The sequence below is a fragment of the Anoplolepis gracilipes genome, chromosome 2, assembly GCF_047496725.1.
Source record: "Anoplolepis gracilipes chromosome 2, ASM4749672v1, whole genome shotgun sequence".
NCBI lineage: Eukaryota > Metazoa > Arthropoda > Insecta > Hymenoptera > Formicidae > Anoplolepis > Anoplolepis gracilipes.
In genome coordinates this window covers 13,135,485-13,160,621 of record NC_132971.1, presented here as the reverse complement: position 1 = coordinate 13,160,621, position 25,137 = coordinate 13,135,485, and the positions used below count along the sequence as shown (strand labels likewise).

The 25,137-nt window shown below is 35.3% G+C and overlaps 1 protein-coding gene across 5 annotated transcripts in view; it reads right to left on the bottom strand.

The window, feature by feature from the left end:
- Window positions 1-25,137, bottom strand: part of LOC140662972 (puratrophin-1) — a 300,935-nt gene that overhangs the window by 99,299 nt on the left and 176,499 nt on the right. For all 5 annotated transcript variants that reach the window (XM_072886768.1, XM_072886767.1, XM_072886770.1 and 2 more), the window contains one exon: window positions 19,741-19,830. In XM_072886768.1, coding sequence (XP_072742869.1) covers window positions 19,741-19,830 — 90 coding nt within the window. The remainder of the gene's footprint in view (window positions 1-19,740; window positions 19,831-25,137) is intronic.

The window sequence follows — 25,137 nt, the reverse complement described above, 5'->3', positions numbered from 1 at the left end:
GCAAGCTCGGTTGATTATAGATCATGATTCGATTCACGATGAGCGATTGCCGATTGCAATCTCCCTGCCCGGTATAAATTATTAAATGACATCCTTTTAGAAGTTGTATCTACCTCGGGAGTAGGTCATCTCTCTTTGAATAAGGTCTTTTAGCTACGGGGTAAAATATGTATCAGCAGTGACATTATAAACAATTCCGTGATCGTAATAGATAACGCTGAGCAACAGTTCGTTTTCATCCGTGTTACTGCGGTCGTGATGCCGGGGTCATGACCCTGGCTATATACTACTGATCATTAAATACAGCCGACGCCTTTTAGCATTGCTTCAAGCTGATCTATGTTTGAGAACGTAATAATGTTCAAAATACGCTACAACTGGAGGTAAAAGTCGTGAAAGTTAATTACCAATTGATCTCATACCTATTGTCAGAATAAACATCAGATAAAAAGACATTTATAGAAATCGATAGAAAGAAATAGATACGTAACTGTGTGAGAACATTTTAAATTCAGAATATAAAATATCCTAAGATCGATAAAATTTAAAACTATAACGAAAATAAAATACATGTTGAGAATCTCTCAAAATTTGTTCCATACTTATAGTCATAAATTTATTTATGTGTGTGAAATAAACAAATAATATTCAGTACTATAGTTTCTAGTATAACATTCCATCTTAAACATTTTGAGATTGAAGAGATAAGATTTTTTTTTATATTAATAGATAGCACACGTGATATATGTAAATCATAGTGTAAACACTAAGATATATTAACACGCGAGTGCATTAGTCTCCTATACTGAATAGAGATGTGTAGAGTTTTACGAGACACACAGTTACAAATGCATCGCGTTGCCAGTTCATAAATATTGTACATGCATAACACCTTGAAGCTCTTCTGAAAGTACTTGCCCAAGGCGTGAATGATAATTCGCGATGACATTATCTGGTTGTAACAATAATAATGTCACAATGACAATCCACAATGGCAAGCAAACATCATACCAAAGTTAATAAAGTTTTTAAAAACGCAAATTTTAAATTTCTTTACTTCTTTGATAATATTAGGAAAACTGTAATTAATTTCGCGCGCAAAATTCTCTCTCTCTTTCTTCTTAATTTACAGTTATCAATTAACTTTTCATATAAATAATAGTAATACTATATATAGAATACGTTCTAGTTTTCCATGAGTTTCACCATTACTATCATTATTTATCGTTCAATCATCTTGATCTGTGATATTCAATCTTACAATTTATAAATAATTCTTGAAATGGTGAATTAATCGTATGTATATTAACGAGTAGCAAACAATATAATTTGCCAACGCATTAAGTATCTAATTTTAATGTATAACAGAGTATATTTATTTATATAAATTGTAACACATATAATATAACATTATAACAACTTATATCACATTATAATTCACTGACAAAGCAACATTAACGTTGCAATGCTAGCATATCAAAAGAAACATTAAAAATTACATGATTATAATAATCTTGTAAAGAAAAAAATTGCATTTCTTATGCATGTGATAACAAATTCTTAATTATTTTATTTTACAATTCAAGTATTATGATAGTATTTATCTCTGTTGCTATCTAATGAATAAAGTGTCAATCGTATCTATACAAACAAGAAATTTCTGGAATCAGTGCATCGCCTCTACGATCAGTTACGGAGATAGACGTGGGTGTTCTTCCGTAAGTTTCTTTCTTTTCACGCACGACGAGCGACCGATCGCACAACCTGTTGTTGCGTTAATCAAACTACACGCATCGCGATTTTTTAATGATCGCGCCCGACGCTCGCTTGAATTACCATAACCGATCGATTACCGGCGCACACTATTGCAAGGGTTTTCTCGTGGAATAAAGACGTTAATTCGAATTGCCCGTGATCGCTGGAGAGTTGTATCGCCTCCGTTATGCGATGCAACACATTCAATACTACTGTTAGAAGGTAAACTCGGGTAAGATGGCCATAGTTTTTTAAAATGCAAAAAACATACTTTTATTTTCGTTATTTTTTTAATAGTGTTTGGCATATTATCTTCGCTGAAGCTTAAATTACTTAATATTATCGAAATTAAAAGAAAAATATTTAATAGAAATTTTATATTATCAAAATAGTACAACATAAGCATTGGCCATCTTACCCAACTTTTAAGGAAAAGATAACCATAGCGACGGAAAGATGGCCATAATATTTATAAAAAAAATAGTGAAAACGAAAATGAAAATTATAGGTCATATAACAATTTACATATAATCCTTATAATATGTCTAACGTTGATTACGATAGCTTAACTGTAATTTATTCGACGTTATAACAGTTTTTAGTCAACAAATGAAAAACTTTGCAGGTAGTCAAAAGTAAAAATGATATAAGATTCACAATATCGTTATTTCGAACAATGTATGCATACATAAACTACTGTAAATATCGATTATCTTTGATAATGACTAAAAAAGCGTACTATGTAGCGATTATTGAAAAAATTACAGCCATCTTTTCCGTATGGCCATCATACCCTAGTTTACCCTACATATGACATTATCAAAATAGAACTCAATAGGAGAGCATCAAATCATAATCGTCATTATAAGTATATGAAAGAATAAATATACATGTAACAAAATTAAAAGTTATTATAAATCAAGTTTTAAATACAGATAAAAAAGTCCTTGTTATTTAATTAAACTTAATGCAATTTTAATAGATGTAAAATATACGTAAAATTTGAATTTACATTTGGCACAAATGTGCGTTAAGAATTTATCGTTAATAAATAAATAAAGAATCCATTTGAGACGAAAGGAGATAAGATTCTATACCGCACGTAACGAACTGCTGAAAGACGATTGTGATTGCAATTTTTCTACCGACATAAAGACGGTCTTCTCAAAGCGCGTTTTGTGCACGCGGGATATGGGTTACGATGATCAGCAGATTCGTTCGAGCGCATACACATATATAGATACATATCCGTTTCGCATATGCGCGCATATTCGACGATCACCTCTACAAATCGCCGATCGTTCATCATGATCGTCTCACTCCTACTCGATAAAGACTCAATGCGGGCCCCGACTCGGCTTTTAACGTAAATCAAGCATGCTTATGGCCGGCGCGACGTCCTCTCTTTCTCTCTCTCTCTCTCTTTTTCTTCCTCATCCCCCCGAGAAGAAAGCCCCGTAGTTCATTCTGGAGGCGTCGATCCTTTCGTCTCGTCGTCCTCGCCGCGTGAACGAGCGAGAGCGAGTAGCCGCGAGGCGTGCGTCGCGGATACGGGGCGTGCACGCGATGAGATTCGTGAGAAAGATGAACGATAGCCAGATGGATACGTCAATATGCGTGCTATTAGCCGTTACTTTTTGGATTTATTGCCCAATGCCCCGTAAATCCCGTGATTTCTAATTACATGGTCGCGTTTGTCCTACTCCCCCTCTCTCCCTTCCCTGCCCTCGCGCGCCTCTTCCTCACGCCTGTTCCATCTTCAGCCTCTCTCTTTCGTCTCCTCAACTTGCTACTTATTCACGCGGCTCTCTGTCGAGCGATTTCTATTAAAATGAAAACGTCGAAGCGGGCAGCGGCCGTGAAGTTTATTGATAATAACTGGGCCATAAAATATGATTCGGTGAATTATTATTGCCAAGGCGAGCCGGACCGAGAACAGTCCATTATATGGCCGCGATTAATCATAGATTAATGCTTCATCATAGGCGATTAATCACTTAATTAGTCGATTAGATGGATTATCGAGAGTTTCTGTGAAAATAATAACTTCCAAGTGACTATTTGAAATCTCATAATACGTCTGATTGTTTCAATACATCAATTCCTCCTTACAATTTTTAATCTATGCATCTCTCAAAATTTCATTTAATCTTACTTACTAAATAACCATATGCATATTCTCATCACATTGTAGAAATTAATGTAATGCAAGTAAAACTAGTTATAGTGCAATTATTATTAAAATAAAACGATTAGAGAAATAACACTGAAAAAAATATATTTTTGTAACAATAAAATGTATATTTCTGTTATTTAAGTTATTATCTCTCAATAAAGAGAAAAAGTATTAAAAGGATTGAAATATCTACAAATAATTCTTCTCTTTTTCTTTACTTCAGATAATATTTTTATGGATATCTAATAATTAAATAAAATACTTCTCGCGCGCGAAAGGAAAACGAAACTAAAAAGCATACGTGTTTGTGTTTACGTAACAACGTACAAGAAAAGTATGGTGCCTTTGGCCGCAAAATGAGGTTTTCAGCAAATACGTTGATAAGCAAGCTCGTCGTCGTGGTCGGTTAGGTAGATTGACCCCCGTGGGCTCAAACAGGCACGACTCGCCCGTGGATTAACACTCGTTAGCTCACTCGAGATGCTATAATCGCTTAATTAGTCGCCTCGATGCACTACCACGTACTTGTTAGGGTAATCGGCGATTATACATTTGCCGCGGCAAGTAGCACCGTAAGTTTCTCTCAATGCAAGTCCAACGAGGAAGTTCCACGATCGTAACTTCGCCGCGACAAATTAATGACCGCGACTAGCTAGCCTCCCGTCGACTTCGGCCGTGCAACGTCGGATCATATGATCATCCGCGCGATGAATACTCACTTTTGCTAGTAAGATAATCCTTAATTAAACCATTACTCAAAGTTACATGTTTATTTGATTTTTTAACTAAAAAAAAAAAAAAAAAAAAAAAAACTATAAGTTTAAAGAGAAGTTACAACACTAATCTTGCTTTTAAAGTTAAATATTACAACTTATTCTTAGAAGATTAGATTGTACATTATAAATTTAAACATGTGATTTATTCAAATTCTGATTAAAAAATGTTAAATGAATAAGAAAGTTGTTAATATAAGATTTTATAAATATTATCTCATTCGAAAAAAACAATAGTGAATATTTGAATTAATGAGTAGTAACAGATAATAAACAAATCTTGAGTGAGTATTCAAATTTATATAGAAACAGTATATTATGTAATAATTACATAGAAAAAGATATTGTTTGTGAAATATTATTATCGTGTTGTTATGTAAATGTTTAGAATTTTGTGTCTATATTGACGCGTAAGAATCAATAAGACAACGTCATTCTCTTTCAGATGAGTGTCCATGTAATACGGTAAAAAAAAGGTTTCACCTCTATTAACCTTGAATCTTTCACCTTTCAATGGGCCATCGACTTCTGCATACTAGTCGTCGATCATATCCGATGTATGCTCCAGGTGTTCTAGCCGATTGCGGGGGAACGTATATAGATACATTTCGATCCTTGACCCGACTCTCGTGTCGTGTACACCCGACGCACACATATCGCGACACTAAAATGACGTTAACCACGCCCCGAGACATTATCTTTACATCATGACCGCTATTGAGACGAACCCATAGGAGAGCTCGACCGATCAATTAGTAGACAGCAGGATGGATCTCCGTTAGAAACGCGCTACCGAATGGATCATTACCCGCGAAACGTAAGCTGACGTAGACTTACGAAATCTCACATATTTGAATCGCGTGAGGAGAAATGCGTCATTAGTGAGTCTCAAAACGTATTCATATACCGTATAATGCTTTACGACGTCTATTTCCTTCACGTATCTCTCTCGCGTCTGTTGCGTCACACTTGCCAAAGTAAGCTTCGAGGAGCAGCGGGTCGGATCGCGCAATCTCCCTATCTTTATCTCGAAGAAAATTCGCAAAAGTCAGTTGTTAAATCCCGCTTGTCAACACGTAGAGGCGTCGTTGAGCAAACTTGCCAACGACGGACTCACGAAACCGGTAATGCCGACGCGTTATGAGGCAAATACAAACTTTACAACCATGACCTTGACTCTGGATCGCACGAACGCGGTTGCTCGGGCCGTAAAGATCGCGGGATCACGCCCTCGTCTCTCGATCTCATCCTAAAGTATTCCGCCGACATGGCTGAGCTAGGGTCGAGGCGATACAAAATGTGTATGCGGCGTGTATACTCGGTTCGTGCGTGGCTAATGCACTTGATCCAATCGTCGACGTGATAACCATAATCACGTGCGGTCCAAGTATACCGCGAATACGTATGCACGTACGACCGAGCTCGCGTATACAGCCGATTGCATGTCCGCCAATGAGAATGCAGTTGCGCTGCGTGATGCAGCATGATACACGTGCGCTGACGCATCGGGCCTAATGCGAATCGAGAAAGCCGAATCATCGCGGCGTCCGCCTATTTTACAGAGTAACACAGATTTATGTGCCTAGTTACTCTTGCACTATTGTACGACGTATTGTGAAGAAAATATAAATACCTCTATATGCAAAAGGATATTTTCAATCGCATTACCATTGCGTAATTAACTATTTACTTTTTGACGGATTCACTTCTAATTATGTTCTGAGATATAATACACACTTACAAAATATACTATATTAAATTTTGTAAATTAAGATAATAATTTTAAAGATAATTAAAATAATATTAATTATTACATTAAATTATTTAGTTTATTCTTTTAAGAAAATTGAAGAAAATATATGTACATTTCAAGAAAACTTCGTTTAAATAAATTTGATTTTATTTTTACCAACTATATTAAAAATATTGAAGATGCAAACTTTAATTCTATTTTTTGATCGTGCGTTTCCAATTACACGAAAATCTATCAAGACTGTTTCTCGATTTGTTCTCTAATTTGCTTGCCTCTCACTCACGTCATTTCATCAATATTGCTCACTAATATATCGACGATGCACCAAGATCCCTATGGTCAATCTCACGCCCCCGCACTAACATATGTCCATGACTATTTACGAGCAGAAAGAGGCCGACCAGTCGCACCTTCATTTGCATATTCTACTTTATTAATACATACACGTTCCGCTAATAATGCATGCAATGCATCCTAAAAAGTATCTACTAAAAATTTATTGATTCTCTTCTGTAAATAATCACATTAAATATTATAAATATATTTATCTTATTTTTTATTTCATATACAATTTATAAATATATTTACATTATACGAGTATCCAACATTAAATTTCAAAATTGTATATATTTTTGAAAAATTGAAAACAAAAATATTTTCAGAAGAAAAAAGTATCCAATCCTATAAATTATCTTTAGATCAAAGTATTTTAAAAAATATCATCTTTTTTTAATGATTTAAAAGGAATAAAGGTCTGAAAAATTCTATTTCTCTTGATTCTTTTTTTCGTATTTTGAAAAATATCTACTTACATAAAAAAATTTTTATTTTTTTAACAATATTGATTATATTGTAGAATGTCAATTCTTTCTATTGAACAAAAAATAGCGCAGCAACCCGACAAGTTCGTTCGATTCGTACTGTGGTCATGCGAATCTTTTCTCCCTGGCCGATGCTGGTTACCGTAAGAAATAAGACCAGGTTTCGAGAAGCGACTCGTTCCATGAACACAGATCGGTGTGATAAGAGCGGTCGATAACGGGGCTCTGGCGGGTGGGCGTATTTACGTTTGCAGAAGCAATCGAGAATACCTCCCGGTTATATGCCGATCGAAGATCGTTCGATGTAAGATTATTTGGATCCTTGTTTACGAGTGTAACATTGTGTACGGACGCGAACAAATACTTCGATAAAGGGATGCGTGCTCGATCAAGTGTACATAGATATATATTGTAGTATCAGACATAACTTAGTTAAATATAAGTGGCCAGAAATTTGCACCCGCGTTTTGAACAGCAAACCTCCTTATTAACTTTATTGATCTTTCTTCAATTAAAAATGAAAATTTGTCAATGTTCAATGTTAAATATAATATTATATAAGTAATATTAAAAACCTTAAAAAGTTGTGTTTAATTTAAATTGAATAAACAAAATTAATAATATTTTAGATATAAATATAGTTTAATAGTTGATGAAAAAATTAAAAAAGCGTATACCTTAAGAAGTACAACTATAAATTAATATGTTACTGTAGCATATAACATCCGTTTTATGATTGTGTTATACTCGCTAACATGTTAAAAGGAGAGACTAAATATCATCTCTCTCTTAACTCGTAGATCTTGTTTGCCAATAATAAAGAAGTCAACGGTAAAGTCGAGAGCCCGGCAACGAACAGTTTTCTCTCTCGGGTACTCGAATACCGATATTTACGATCCTCTCTGATTATTTCCGATCGAGCCTTGAAAGCATTAGGGCATTAGTTACCACGTAGCTGCTGGTCAGACATTATTTACGTCTACTTGGACATTTCTCATAACAACCGGTCGAATACGCAGCGGCAGTTACTACTTGCATTCCTCGTTGGCGAACGGCGCGGCCAACCAGCGACTGCATTCACTACTTTCTCGCGAGACCGCCACCGTTTTGTGATCGTATAAGATGTTACGTGCTCACCAAATAAACCACATCGCTTTGTATTGTATCTCCCTGTCATTTTGAACACCAGTAAAGTCATGTAACATATGCACAAAGTTGCTCTACTGAATAATATATTTATGTATTCGATTAAATTTTCTAATCCATTGCAACCGTAACTTTAAATTATCCAAATAACTTGAATAATCTGCTTTGTAACTAGTTTAGATTTTGTTGGATTCGTCCGTTCATACTGCCATTTGCTGAAAGTAATATATGTAAAGTTGCTGCAGTGAATAATATACTTCAATTAAAATTTATAATCCTTTAATTGGATGTGTAATTTTATTTTAAATTATTCGAATAACTTATAATAATTTGTACTCTGCTCTCGCAACAAATTCATATTTTGTTGGAATCACCTGCGTGATTTTATTAAATTACGTTTATACTCTCTCTTCATTTTAAAGTTTGTAAAAACGTATCAGATTTATTTTATAAAATTTTATGCAAATTTTATTTATTTCATAAAATGAAATTGTTCGCATAAAATGAATCTGATACGTTTTAACAAACTTTAAAACAAAATTGATTATTAAGGTACGTAGCGGTTTTAATACAGCTGATAATCTTCTAATACACATAATTTAATGAAAAATTTACGGTGAGTTAATAAATCATATAGAACATCAGTCGACGATGATGATTAGAAGCGCATTGATTAGTTATACCAGGAAGAAGTTATCTAAATAGGAGAAATATTGATTGGACGGACATACTTGCTACGTTGCAAGTTTAATCTGCTATTGCGATTACCACTTGCATTCCTCTCTGACAAATCCGCGGATTGCATTTATTACCATGCGACTCTCTATATAAATAATATTTTAGAGTTGCGGATTTTTAAAATTTAAATCGGCAATTTATACATCTAATGATTAATTAAATACTATCAATATCACATTGCTTCATAGACTATGATAAAATTAAAAACTGAAAATGACGATCTTTGCGAGAAAATTAATTCCTAATCCACGATATTTTTCCGATAAATGATTAAACTAATAAGGCATTTAATTTTTTATATTTTCATATTCTACTAATTATTTTATCATGATTTTCATTAATATACTTGATAAATATATATCTTATATATTTGACGTGCACACCATAATTCGTAACGATATATATTTGAAGCAATGTTTTTAATTATAGCACATAAAAATATAAATATGTGGAAAACACAATTTGTGCAGAAAGATAGATATTGCCCTCACCGATTAAAGCAAAGTAACAAACATAAATTCAAGTTAAAGATAGACGGATAAATCGTAAAAATTCGCTAGATACACCGCGTATGCTTAATTAATCTAATCGATGTATGGCTGGTAGTTAACACGGTCAGCTCCTTTATCTCTGTTTCAAAGACGTCTAGTACGCCTCTGCAACTTTCTACAGTTAGGCGCAGCAACGGCGTTCGCACGACGCCAATAATGGCAGCCAGCCCGTTTCGGGACCCGCGTGGATGCAGCCGCAATTAGTGCCGCGGAAAATCTGCGCGGCGGTTAATAACGCGAGCCGATAATCGGGCGAGGCGCATCGATCACTCGGGGAGGCATTATCGATTGGCCTCGGCGAAACCTTATCCCACATCGATGAAACACGTCGGCGGCGGCGGTGGCGGCGGGCAGTCTCCTCTCTTCTCTCTCTCTTGGGATCTGGGTCGTACCCTGAATTCAGGCTGCGTGCGCGATATCTACGATTACCGCGTAATTGCCTGCGTGCCCGGGCCGTGAGCCTAAAGAGCGGCCTAAAACGAGGGCCGGGCCGTGATTATCGAGTATCGAAAATTATAATCCTCAGCCGCGTCTCACGTGCACATCACCAGTATTAAATGGCGAGAGATATGATTTTACGGCGATTTTTGCGGGAAAGCGCACTCGTCGTGTGTGTGCATCCGTAATACGGTAGGTTTTAACGACAGATTCAGCCGTGCAGAGGTTTACTGCATGCGTTAAGGTATTAATCTCTCGAATAATATTACATGAAGGTTGTACGTCTCTTTGGTTTTTAGGCACATTGACCCATATTTTCGATCGTACCTCTCCGGTGAAATGTGTCCGTCTGTTTCCGAGCATTAAATCAAATTGAGATGACTATTAATAACTTTTTAAAGATTAAAAAGCAATTTATATCTTCTCTATTAAATAGCGAAATCAACATAGATCTTTCATGTATAAGCTAGAAAATTTCAAACACGGATATTAGGGTAACTCGGGTAAGATGGCCATAGTTTTTTAAAATGCAAAAAACATATTTTTATCTTTGTTATTTTTAATAGTGTTTGGCATATTATCTTCACTGAAGCTTAAATTACGTAATATTATCGAAATTAAAAGGAAAATATTTAATAGAAATTTTATATTATCAAAATAGTACAACATAAGCATTGGCCATCTTACCCAATTTTTAAGGAAAAGATGACCATAGTGACGGAAAGATGGCCATAATATTTATAAAATAATAAAACGAAAATAAAAATTATAGGTCATATAACAATTTACATATTTTTATAATATGTCTAACGTCGATTACGATAGCTTAACTGTAATTTATTCGACGTTATAATAGTTTTTAGTGGACAAATGAAAAACTTTGCAGGTAGTCAAAAGTAAAAATATGATATAAGATTCACAATATCGTTATTTTGAACAATGTATGCACATAAAGTACTGTAAATATCGATTATCTTTGATAATGACTAAAAAAGCGCACTATGTAGCGATTATTGAAAAAAATTACAGCCAATGGCCATCTTTTCCGTATGGCCATTATACTCTAGTTTACCCTATGTAATTTTAATCTAAACATGTGTTTGGATTTTCAAAAAACTTTTAATTAGTTATATATGGTATACAAATATATTCAGTTTCATAAATAAGTCTTATTTCCACATCCGTATATATGTTTGCAGTATTCAAACTTCATTAAGTTCGTGAGATTGATAAGTAATGGCAGAAAAAAACAGAAACTAAATTCTCTACTTAATCTAATCACACCGACCCTAACGCAAGTTATATACATTTCACGTTTTTGTCATAGATAATTATTAAATTGTGCGAGTACTATTAAGTTATTATTATTGCTATTCATCGTCACAAGCTTTATAAGCGGAAAATCAAAATTACGCGCATGAGTAACATCGCCTTTTAAAAGATCTTTAGAAACACGGGCAAGAGTTCATTTTTGAAAGATGCTTTATTTACATTGCGTAACTAAATTTTCTCATTTATATCCATTTTTCAAAATTTACGTAATTAAAAATCGATAAAATTTATTTATTTTTTTTTTTTTTACTTTTATATAGTATCTATCAATGGCTCGTTACAAGTTGTAAGAAATTAATTTACATCTTCGCGAATATACATATATGTAGCATTTACTTTTTAAAATTTATTTCTTTTGATCGTCGCGTTTTTGTCACGCGTTTCCCGTACATTTTGCAGGATGCAGATTTCTTAGGAGATCTCTAAGATTTTCTAATTTTCTCACATCGTGATACACACAAGCGGTAAAGACGTAATTACATGAATCGGGCAATCGGGATCTTCCTAATAATACGAGAGACGCGATGATCGCGTGGCGTAACGAGCCGTTTCTAAATCGCTGAAATCGTAACCGGAGTGTTTTGCCCCGCTCTCGCGCTTAGATATACGCGTGCCGATGAAGCAAGATGATGCTTCACAGAGAGGTGGATAACATACCAGCTTATCGCATGTCGAATGTAACGGAATGTATGCCTCTCTTTTTGCGTGCTCGCAGGCACGCATGTACCCCGACCGTCATAGGCACGCTTCGATGTATTCAAAGTAACAATTTCGTAATCCCCTAATTACAAGGCAAGCGGGGTTGAATATAGACTGCTCGCCATTAAAGGATCTCTACATGTTAGACTCGCAACGTCGAGGCACACCATATTCTGTTTTATCCATTCATTTCGTAGTGGCATTTATAAGTATTTATTATAGATTAAAATTTTTTGAAAAATATAAAATTTAATGAACAATAGTAGCAAGTTCCATAGTAAAAAAATTTTCACAAAAATCACACATGTTGTTCTGTCAAATTGCTGCAATATACAAATTATGATACACATCAAGTGATACATATTCTATATTTACTTGATAGAAAATTTAATTAAATCGTAATAGCTATATAAAAAGCGCTTCGTAGCGAATCAAATCACTTCTTGATTACGTTCACCTAGCATTTTACTGTATGCAAAACGCGTTTCATATTAATATATTACAATCCCGTTTCTGTTTATGTGTTAAGCTCCGTATCGGTAAAATATACAGTTAAAAATTATCGTACTATCTCTCTCTCTCTCTCTCTCTCTCTCTCTCTCTCTCTCTCTCTCTCTCTCTCTCTCTCTCTTTCTCTTCACCTTCTCTTGTTACATATTTAATTATCATATCGCTCGGAGCTTGTGCGTTCGAAAGAACGCACAGTGTACCGTAAACCACGCATAGCTAATTAGGCTAATAAACTCAAGCGAGGGGGCACGCGATTCGAAGCAGTGCAAAAAATAATCTTTGCATAAATACATCTATTATCATAACTCATACATGAGTAGCATAAGAGATGTAAATTTTCACCGTTTTCGCACGTGATAAATTATCACGACCTCGATACACATCGTGGTTTTTCCGCGGGCCATGGTGTGTAAGACTCTGGCTCATTCCGCCTACGTGAAGACCACGGGGCCCTTGTGGCCCGTGTCAGGTGATACACCAAGGCGTGTGTTAAACGGCCATTGATTCATCGCCCGTTGTCACGATAATAAAATACTTCCACGTAATTAGCTTCGCAAGAGTACTGGCCGATACGCTCGACTAGTTAGACGCGATCGATGGATGACGGCTACGAAATGCCGGATATGATGGTACTCAGTTTAAATACCCGCATATGCCCACTTTATTAGCGCGTGGGTAGACTTTCATAATGATCAAAATTCGCACGAAATCGTCTCTCGAATTTATTATAGGGAAAAATCGCAGATATGTGGTTCTATTATTATTCAAATATATTGCCTTAATTGATATTAATGAGAAGAAGGTCTAAATATTTTTCGCGAGGGTTTAAATATAAATTCTTATCTTAGATTGGATTAATCGTTCCGACTGTGTGCAACCGCGTTTTCCCGCGATATATCTACTTAATCACTTTTAGTATATCTTTAGTATCTACTGTTCCACAGTACATCCACCTATTGCAAACGTTCATCTAGTAGCATCGGCCGTAGGCAATGATATGGATCTTTCGTGCCAGATCCTCGTTTCACTTCTACTTTTACATTCTTGATACATCCATGTATTAAAAGTACCTTGCTTTAACAGTACATGTCTAATCGCATATCGCGATTTTACTTGTCTTACAATAAAATAAAATCCTAAAGGAGAGAACGATCCCACATTTAATAAATCAATTTGCAGAATAAGGGATAGTTTCACTAACGTCACATAACTATATAGAACTAGAAAGGCTTTAGATTCTTGCTTTTTGTTTAAAAATAATAGCTTAAAAATAATTATTTAATATTTATCTAATATTTATGTTATAGATAAAATATTAATATATCTATAACATAAAAACATATTTAATAATTATATTTGATATATTTAATAATTATATTTGATACATTTAATATTTATGTACGATAATTATATATCAAATAACACGTTGTGATGTATTGAAATATTTAATATATTATAAACCAATTTAAAAATATTTTGAATTTAATATACCGATGATAGAAAACAAACTAAATAACAGAAAAATAATATAGTTAAACATATAACTTTAGATTTTTAAGAAAATAACGTAACGCACAACTTATTGAAATTAGAAATATTAGAGTCAACATCTGATGTATAGGTAAACCGATCTAAATCTTGTATAAGATAAATTCGGGTAAGATGATCATAGCTTTTTAAAATGCAAAAAACATACTTTTATTTTTGTTATTTTTTAATAGTGCTGGGCATATTATCTTCACTGAAGCTTAAATTATTTAATATTATCGAAATTAAAAGAAAAATATTTAATAGAAATTTGATATTATCAAAATAGTACAACATAAGCATTGGCCATCTTACCCAATTTTTAAGGAAAAGATGACCATAGTGACGGAAAGATGGCCATAATATTTATAAAAAAATAGTGAAAACAAAAATAAAAATTATAGGTCATATAACAATTTACATATCTTTATAATATGTCTAACGTCGATTACGATAGCTTAACTGTAATTTATTCGACGTTATAACAGTTTTTAGTGGACAAGTGACAAACTTTGCAGATAGTCAAAAGTAAAAATATGATGTGAGATTCACAATATCATTATTTCGAACAATGTATGCACATAAACTACTGTAAATATCGATTATCTTTGATAATGACTAAAAAAGCGCACTATGTAACGATTATTGAAAAAATTACAGCCTATGGCCATCTTTTCCCCGTTTGGTCATTACACCCTAGTTTACCATATCTACTTGTTTAAGTATGTATGCAAATAATAATCCTCTGCATTACGTTAAATTGCGCGTTCCAATTGTATATATTGCCAGGTTAAGATTAGTCTCGGCCAAGTCGCCACGACGACTTTATTGTCGAGCGAATGGTCGTAAATAGCTGACCGCTTTCACGTGCACGCTCGAGTTTGAGTTAGGTGAATCGGTTTGATCTGCGCATTAGTTTAAACTCCGTGAACAAGAGACGCGAGCAATCGTCTTTATCACACGGCATCCGACCTGTATAAAATCGTAAATCACATCATGTGTAAATACATGGTATGTCGCGATTCACACCGCTGCTCGACCTCGTCGTCGTTCGCTCTTCATTTAAATTAACGAGAATATCTAGCCGCTATCTCGCTGACATATCGCGCTCTTTATACAAGGTACTTCGTAAATTTTGCATTCAAAGTTTTCATTTAGCAAACGTTTAATTTGACATCGTATCTCTTCTTGTTATTAAATATTTACACGATTAAGTCTTGCATGATAATGTTGTCGAAATGTATGTGTAATTAAACAATTAACTTGAATTTCTATTTAAAATTCAATTCGCTATAATTGCTTAATTTTGAATGTTAAATCATTCTTAAAGTGAATTTTTGAGCAAAGAAAATACTAGTTTCAAATCTGTCAAAAAATATGCTCCTAAAGTTTAATGTAGATTTTATGAAACACCCTATATAATTTCTCACCTCTCTTTCTTGAAGATTCTGTTACATGCTCCATTCATTCGCTGCAACTACCTTATAAATCTATGATTTCTGACATGAATCCGACTGAAGCGATTTCTCCTGACGTGGTTACATTTTCCCATAATTTATGCGAGTATGCCTAATTGAGTCTCAACAAATGTCCATGTCAATGAGCTTAGTAATTCGAACCACTTCACACATCGATTAGATATAATTACAGGCGACGCGACGGCGAATTAGAGCGATCGCGAAATTTATCACGCGAACGATTCTTACGCTTCCGTGAAAATTCTCCCGTTCGAATCTCTGGCAAAAACAGCGATAAGAAAATACGGGACGCCGCTAAAGAGAGACGCCGTCATCGCACTCGCGGACTCGTTAATGCTTTCCAATCTCCGACTCTCTCGAAGCGCTTGAACTTCGGCCGCGGTCGTTTGTCGTATTTGCACTTCTTTGCCCGGCGGGCGTAAACGCGACTCGATGCAGCATCTCCGGCGCTTCCTCTTCCTGCTCGTCCCGCCTCTTTTAGGCGATCGCGCAACTTCAGCTAATCGGCGACAAAGCGGCAGTTTCGCCAACTACGGGATTACAGTTAGATACTCGGTGATCCCCCAGCTGGAAATCTGTGGGAAGAAGATAGCAAATGACAGGGAGAAAGAAAGGAATAATAAGAGGAGATCTTCAATTGGTGTTCAAGAACGCCGAGAATCAATGACGAGGAAGTAGAAGCATGTTCAGATTACGTATCGAGATCATACTCTAAGAGACTTGTAATACTAGACGGTGCTTAAAAAGTAAATGGATATTCGTGCAACACTTCCAATACAAATCCTTTTATAGTTTATTTTACATCAATATATGCGAATCTGTGTGCTTATCAAAATAATCGTACATTTTTTGCAGCATAAATATATTAATGATTGAATTCTAATATATTTCTTATTCATATGTATATCTTTTTCAATATTAAAAATTTTGTATATAACACATTTCTGAAGACAACTGCCAAAATTACAAGAAAAAATGTCTGCATTAAAACTTGTATTTAAACATATAAATTTTTAATAATGTTATTAATTTAATCTGTACTCAAGTAATCAATAATAAGCCTATACCTACATATATCATTATTTCGGAAATAAATAAGCTAGCTATATTTATGCTCATCAAATCTTCGTGCATTTCTGCGAATAGTTTGATCACAATAGATGATTATCTAAAAGACTGAATTTACATTTCTTGAACAGATAGTGCACTTCTGACGGATTGTCAATGGACTTTCTCGTGAAACCCTGTGTTCTCATCGCGTACCGCATTATAGTTAGGAATCATACATGCGATGTAGGCGGGTAGACATTAAGGTGTAAAATCTGAGCGACGTGAAACGGTCGGAAAATCTCGCGAAGATTATTCGAGACGGGTTGAAAACTTAGCCGCGAGGCAGCTCCAACAAGATCCCACGAAACTAAAACAACGTTGCGCTTTGTTGCAATCAAGTTGCGGAATGAAGGAAGTGAATACGACTAGATGAGGAGAGTACCGCGAGCATCGAGCCGTTCAAGGCAGAATCGATGGATGAAGAAAGAGGAGCAGGAGGAGCTTAACGAGACACGCGAGGAACTACCACCAGGAAACAGTATAAATAGGTACCGGAATGTACGAAGATACGTAGGTCGAGTCAAAGCATGGTCGTCATCGATACTTCCGTAAGAATATCTCTTAAAACTTGGGCGATTTATTCTAATAAATTGTTCGCAACGGAAAAATAATTTTCAGGAAAAAAATACAAATATTATTTTGTTATTTTTAATATAAAATTATTTAAAAATTTTAAGAATATTGTATATATGATTTATAATTATGATTCTACTTCTTTACATTTTATAATTTTTTTTAATTACGTTAAATTATGCAGTATTAAATAATTTTCTGTCTTTTAAGCAAAAAGCTTAATTCATTCATTGCACTTTTCACGAATCATCGGGATTGGAAATAAAAACTATATAAATTTGCTTAAATCAACTTACGAAAAACGGCCAGGTCGATAAAAATACACGCATGTGCTTACACTTTATTGTAATTAAAATTGACAACTCACGGTACACGACGCGTTTCTTACTGTTTATTTCTATCGTTTAACGCATGCCGGAATCCATTGGCTTGTCGCCCATCGACTCTTCCTGCCCGCATACCGGTCAGTTAATCGGCGACAAAGCAGCATCTTCGCCAACTACGGGATACAGTTAGACATCCGTGGATCCGGCCAGCTGAGCGAGCCATGAGGAAGAAGAGAGGTAGAGCACGAAGCTCGTAGGGAGCACGAACATAGTGAGGTGGTACCGGGAGATAGGAAAAGGTAGCGGGAAGAGTGTATGAGATAGTATACGGAAGAGTGTACGGTACATGTATGAGATGTAGACAAACAGAGGGGAACATTTAGTAGAGAGAGAAAGAGAGAGAGAGAGAGAGAGAGAGAGATACATATAAAGAACAGAGGCAGAAGGGACCGTTGGCCCTTTCACGAGAAAAGCAGTATAAATGAACGAATGCACGAGAACACGAAGGCGTGTGAATTGAGCATGTAGCTCATGTTCGAATAAATGGATAGTTAACGTTAATGTTGCTGCGAGGGGTCTCTCCTTAATCGAGACACAAAAGAGTCGCGTATATCCCACACTCGGTTGTAATTAAAGCGGCCGAGAGTGCGCTTTTCCCTTTCACCCGGTTACCGTTGCAGAACACTGTCTCGTAAGAGGTGACTGTTACACGAACAACGCCGATGTCGAAAACACTGAAAAAAGTATGGCGGATTTATTCGATCCAAAGCAAAGTTCGATAGAGTGATTTCCTTCTTCCTAGTATCGAAACTATTATATATTGCTTTTAATCAATCTTTGTAGATTGAAATCACCTTGAGTCTATTATTACGAGATAATGTTACGATAACCGTTTTGTAGGTACTGATAAAATCGAATACTTAAACATGATTCGTTCGACGGTAGCAGATAGATTTCGCAATATATCGTTGTGTGTAAAAATTTAATTCAAATACGTCATTTACGACATTATCTTGTATGAATATTCCGGCAAAAAATTCTTTCGTCTCTTAATTTTCAACTTTCTAAAATATATATACATATGCCTATTTAAAAGCTCTCTTAGACGGTCATTATATATTTTCTATGGTAATTTAAAACACATACAAAGCGTGTGTTTCGTGACGCAAACGCTCGCGGGTTAATCTTCGGTCAGACTCCTCAAGTACCGTCCAACGACTACCTTCTTCCTGCCGTGCGCTAATCGACGACAGAGAGTAACAACTGCGCCAACTACGGGAATACAGTTAGACATCCGCGGATCTGGCCAGCTGAGCCTCGCGGAAAGGGAGAGAAAGGGACAAAGCGGGATGAAAGGCAAGGAGAGTGGTCGAGAGAATGGCGTACTCGAGAAGGCGGAATCGCAGTAGAAAGGAGAGAAGGGAGAGAGGATCTCTCTGCTCTCCGGGGAGAAGTGTCCGCCGATGTGTACTCCGACCAAGTACGTAAATAGATGCACGGAACAAGCAGAAGATGCGGGGGCGTGTGAATCGACCGAGAGCTTAAGAGAGCCCTACGCGGTGGGTGTGTCCCAGCTTCCGCATACTCCTACGCGGTCACCGCATGTTGTTATCTTCCGCAACGCGACGCGAGAGTCGCGTGTGGCAATGGCATAAACGCGCGTTTCTGCCATTGCGTGTCTCTATGTGGAGCACTGCAACGCGAGACAAAGGCTTACGACAAAAGCGCAGCCGACCATCGCAAAAGCGTTTAAAGATGAAAACCTTCTGTGAGCGTTATTTCACTCCTAAACGATATCTCTTTAAATCGGTCACTTTCACTTGTCAAAGTTGATGACAGATAAATATTTGACTCTTTTAGATTTATATATTAAGATTTATCGTATAAAAAAATTGAAGATTATAATTTTAAATCCTTTTTTTCCCGACGAGAGTTTCGATAATTTATACAATTCTCCTTATTATCGCATTGTTTTTATCGTTTAACTGTTTTTTTATGTTTCTCAAAAAGAATTTTAAATTTTTTGCAACTTACCGGGAAGTGACAGGCCACACGTGAGAACGCGTTCCGGCAAATCGTGAATAGTCCTCGGTAATGCTATTTCGTCGACTCGCTTTCTGGTTCCTGAAACGAGAATATGAAGCTCATTACACCCGCATCGTGATAACAAGGATATTGAATTTTAATTTGACAGCTATACTCTAAATACCAGCATACGCAATACATGCAGCAATTAGTAATTTGAGAGGAACCCACTAACAAGCTAAACGAATCTGAATGGAAATTGAGGTTTTGTCTGTTCTGATTTAATAACGAGAAAAATTCCCTTGATGAGTTGAAAACTACTGACAGAATGTTTTTAATTATTTTATAATTAAATCAAAAAAAGTTTTAATGTTGTCTAAGCAATTGTTATTAACATAGCGTTTTTATACATTCTTTATAAGTTGTTAAATATATTACTTTATCAAACATAAAACAATTCGAAAAAAATAAGTTTTATTTCTTTTCTTACAATTTCTTTTTCTTACACTTAATTTGGATTTTTGTTAGAGCATGTTACTAACTTATTTAAAGTAAAATAAAATCTGCAGACTTTTTATAACTTCCATCTTTTTACAAAAAAGCTCAGTCTTTCTATAAATAACTAGTTACGCAAAAATTTGGCATTTTACACAAAGATTAAACTTTTTTGTAAAAAATCTGATTTCATGAAAAAATTGTATAACGTAATTATATAATTATGTAAATATTAATAATATTAAATTGCAAAAAATTGCATAACATAATTATGTAAATATTAAATATTAAAATGTTAAGCAATTAATTTTAGTATACTAACATTCGACATTTCAATTCTTCTATTGAACAAACATGCATGTCATGCTGCCCTATTAAAGAAAAACATACACCTCTACGCAGTGAATAATACCAACTCGCTTCATCGAACCATTAAATATGTTTCTCCGATTAATATCCGTTTTACAAGATACATAGATCGATCGAAGTGCGCGCTCGCTACCGAAACGAAGCTCATTTATCGATTAATCGCGATGGAAACACACGTGTATCGGTGATAGGATGACGAACATGTACATATACATAGTACATACGTACATACATGACGCATGTTGTACATACATGTATGTATACGCATGCAGAAACGAAACTCCTCGGACTGTGCCAGCCCGCGAGCTTGACCTTTGGTTGAAAGGCCCCCTCTAATTCCACCTTTTAACCCTCATCACCTCCTGCCAGAGGGACTGGCGAAGGTAAAGCGAAATGCGCGCGTATGTTCTCATCTCCTCGAGCCTATGCATCGCGATGCATCTCGCGCTCTCCACGGAGCACTTTCTATCTCCGAGACTAACACGTCGAATAATATGTATCTCACGTCGGCACTTTTAAATAGCGTCACTACCGCGAGTAGCGAGGCGCAAATACCGGATGTCTCATTCATGACGGCGCAGAAATAATCGAAAGTAAGTAAGAGCATGCGCGGCGTCTCTCTCGTCAAAGCGCGCATTCACTTATGCAAAGATCTCGAGGAAAATGTAATCAAGTGTAAATCTCGACGCTGGTTAGTAGGTTCGCCTTTTCTCTAATCTGCTCTCTCTCTCTCTCTCTCTCTCTCTCTCTTTCTCTCTCTCTCTCTCTCTTTCATTTCTTTCTCTCCCTCTTTTTCTATCTTGTAGAGATCGGTAATGTAATGATGATACTCTATAAGCGTATTATTAAAATAAGTGATTCTCCGCGAGACGCGTGGAAAAAGTTTATCGTTTACACCTATGGACGTTCAGTGGCGAGATCGTTAAACCGGTTACGGTAAATTTTTCCGGGGAATATCGTAAATCCTGTAACGACGACGGTCATGCCAGGCATCATATTGAGAAGCTCTATGCTCTCGCGTTAATCGTCGGCCACGCGACATCCTGCGTGTATCCAATTAGCAGGCGCTATTTGCACACGGATGTTTATTAAGTTCTCTTAAGCTGGCAGGACCAAATCAGCAAAATCAAATGGGACCTAATGGATTATTTAGTATTATAATGGATTATTTTGTACTATTTTGTACCACCAAAAATAATTTTGTACTCCATGCCAATTCAGAAAAAATCGTGGCGCTAACTTAATATTAAGCTAGCAGGACCAAAAGAAAAAATTAAAAAAATAAATAAAACAAAACAGATACAATTAGTACTGAATTTGTACTAATTTGTACCACCAAAAATAAATTTGTACCGCCGAAAATAATTACAAAATTATTGTAAGTAAAACTAGTTTTACAAAAGAATCAGATCATATATCGAAAGCTACTGACAATGAGGTAGAAAAACTTTATTGATATAAACGACATATGTATGTCAAATACGTGCTTGTTAACTCTCGCGAGCGTTGGCTGAACAATAATAATTTTTTCGTCTCTGTGCTTTCTGCGCGACGCGGCGGTCCTTTCCCCCACTTGCCTACCCCCACTATGTCCTATGCCGTGTCCTCCTACGTCACGCATACCAAGGATACAAACAAGGCCGCGTCACTATTTTTTACAAAGGATATTCGGCATACCTACGTATATTATTTTATAGTATAAGGAATTTGTTATCTTACATCGTCACACAGTGTTCGGCGCTCGACCTTTACAGACGTAGCGCGCTGTTGCTCTTGTCATATGTACGGCGACATTCGAAGGAATAGGTATGCGTACTTGGTATATACCGTATTATTCTTTAAAATACGATTAGCTAATTATAATCTTTATAATTAGCAGGACGACAATTTTTTTTTAATTTGCACGGGGTACAAATTTATTTTCGGTGATACAAATTAGTACAAATGCTGTATTAATCAGATCAATTTTTATTTTTCATTTTTTAATGATTTTTATTACGATAGTTGAATATTAAGTTAGCAGGACCACAATTTTTTTTAATTGGCACGGGGTACAAATTTATTTTTGGTGGTACAAAATTATTTTCGGTGGTACAAATTAGTACAAATTCAGTACTAATTGTATCTATTTTGTTTTATTTATTCTTTTAATTTTTTCTTTTGGTCCTGCTAGCTTAATATTAAATTAGCAGCGCCACGATTTTTTCTGAATTGGCATGGGGTACAAAATTATTTTTGGTGATACAAAATAGTACAAAATAAGTACTAAATAATCCATTAGGTTCCTTTTGATTTTGCTGTTTTGGTCCTGCCAGCTTAAGAGAGCTTGCTTATTAAACGATTATAAGACATTCCACCGTGAATGCTAATTGCAGGTTCGAGCAGCTTCTCGCGACTGCAGGCTTAACTTTATCGCACGTCCTCGCTCTTAATAAAAGTAAACTGATCCGTCGCGAAATCGAAAAGGACGCGAACGCGCGATCTAGCCTGCAAGTCGTATTAACTTTAAACTGATAAAAGCCTATGTTCTTACAATTAGTGTTCACCGTGCACACGCGAGAAGTGACGATGGACCATGCTTGTTTCAATGGAAATATATCTTTTGCGGATGTCACGCGAAACGCGCGACGACCGATTTGCAACATGCAAATGAAATAATTTATATCATAATCGCGATTTCTGAAATTGCTGGCAAACTATCCACAAAAATTATACGATCGTGAGGCTTTACTAAAATAAATTTCACTTAATTAATTAAAGTATAAGAGCATTTTACTTATTTGCATTTTTCTGAAGCATCTTTTAAAAATCACAAAATTTTTTTAATTATTCAATTATTTATAATTCAATAACTATTTTATCTCGATATTCTCAAACTATTAATTTTTCCTCCTCATAATTCAGACAAATATATACTTTCTAAGATAGTGTATTAGCAACATATACATAAATATGTATATGTTAATAATAATATAACAATTACATATACAGGTTTTATTAAAGAAGTTTTTAAATATTGATTATTATATAATCGTTGCTATTTTTTTTAGATGAATTCTTTAAATTGTTTAAAAAGTAATTCCGCGAAATATGTAAATTGACCTTGTGAGAGATCCTGAATAAAGAACATAATAAAACATTTACTAAAACGTTGTTAAGTGAGGAACAATTTCAATCAATCGTCATGACGTTATACTAACTACTCATGCATATCGCCACAGCAATTACCAGAGAATCCGCAATGACTGGCTATCTTGTATGGCTATCTATTCCGGAATTACTCTACCGTAGACTGTATTCAATCGACAATCAATAACTAATATCGTTTTTTCGCATAACTGAATGACAATGAGCCCGTTATCGACATTCTGCATTGAAAGTACAATCGGATTTATTTCCTATATTTGCGAAATGACGATGACTAGTCGCGACACGTGACCCAGTTTAGCTGCCAGATGCATTTACACGACTCGTGTATTCGTGTATGTATGTATGTATGTATATAGCTCGGAGGGAAGAATAACTTGGCGAATGCGGTTTGCGGTATGTCGGCAGCCTTAGCAAGATTCGCATGCAAATTTTCACGCTCGGACTCATTACGCGGAGGAATGGTGATTCAAGGAGAGGGAGAAAGGGAGAGTGTTAATTACGCAGTTAATGACGTCGATGAGCGCGTGCATTTCGCGAGACAATGAACCTAATATATCAGCTCTGTCAAAAACCTGTGTGTCGACGCAACAGTGAAAACGAAGACAGCGGCGTTAAAACTGCGCTTGCAAAAAAAAAAAACGCGATTATCAGTGATTTATCGACGATGGTTCTCCGAAGAACTCGTCGATCATTTGGACGGGTCGATGAGACTACAAAAAAGAAAAACGCATACGCAGGCTTTCTTTTCTCCTCTGCTTTCCTTCTATCCTCTGCTTCTGCAAAAGACTGTGAAGAAGAGCAGTTATCTGAATAAATACGTAAATCTTTATCGCGCTCAATTCTTCGAATTGATAGTCAATTATTTACGTAATAATGCTCTTTGATTACAATGAAACAATATACGTCTCGTATAAATGTTGCAGAGAGATTTATTTATCAATATTTTTTTATTCTCTCTTTAATTTTTCATCATTTGGAACGTTCGAAATAATTATACATTTGCAACTTATCTACAGAATATCCGAAATAAAAAGAATATCTTAATCCTTTAATTTTATTAATTAATATTATTAAGTAATATTATTAATTAAATTTTTATTATGTTCCTCTACATTTTATATATTCGTTTCTAATGAACTATTGTTTCATTTAAATTTATTACTGGTACATATCAGTTTCCAATTAATTTTTGTAAAAATTGTATTAAATATAAATCAAATTATCGCCGGAATATATTACGTACATGATTTATCCCGATAGTGATAAACAAATGTACATCATTCACAGTATCTAAAATAAAAAATAACAACTAATATATCCTTTCTACAAAGTTGATTACAATATAAAATATCGCTCCCCTATTCCTGAATTGACGGAAGTCTGTATCATTTC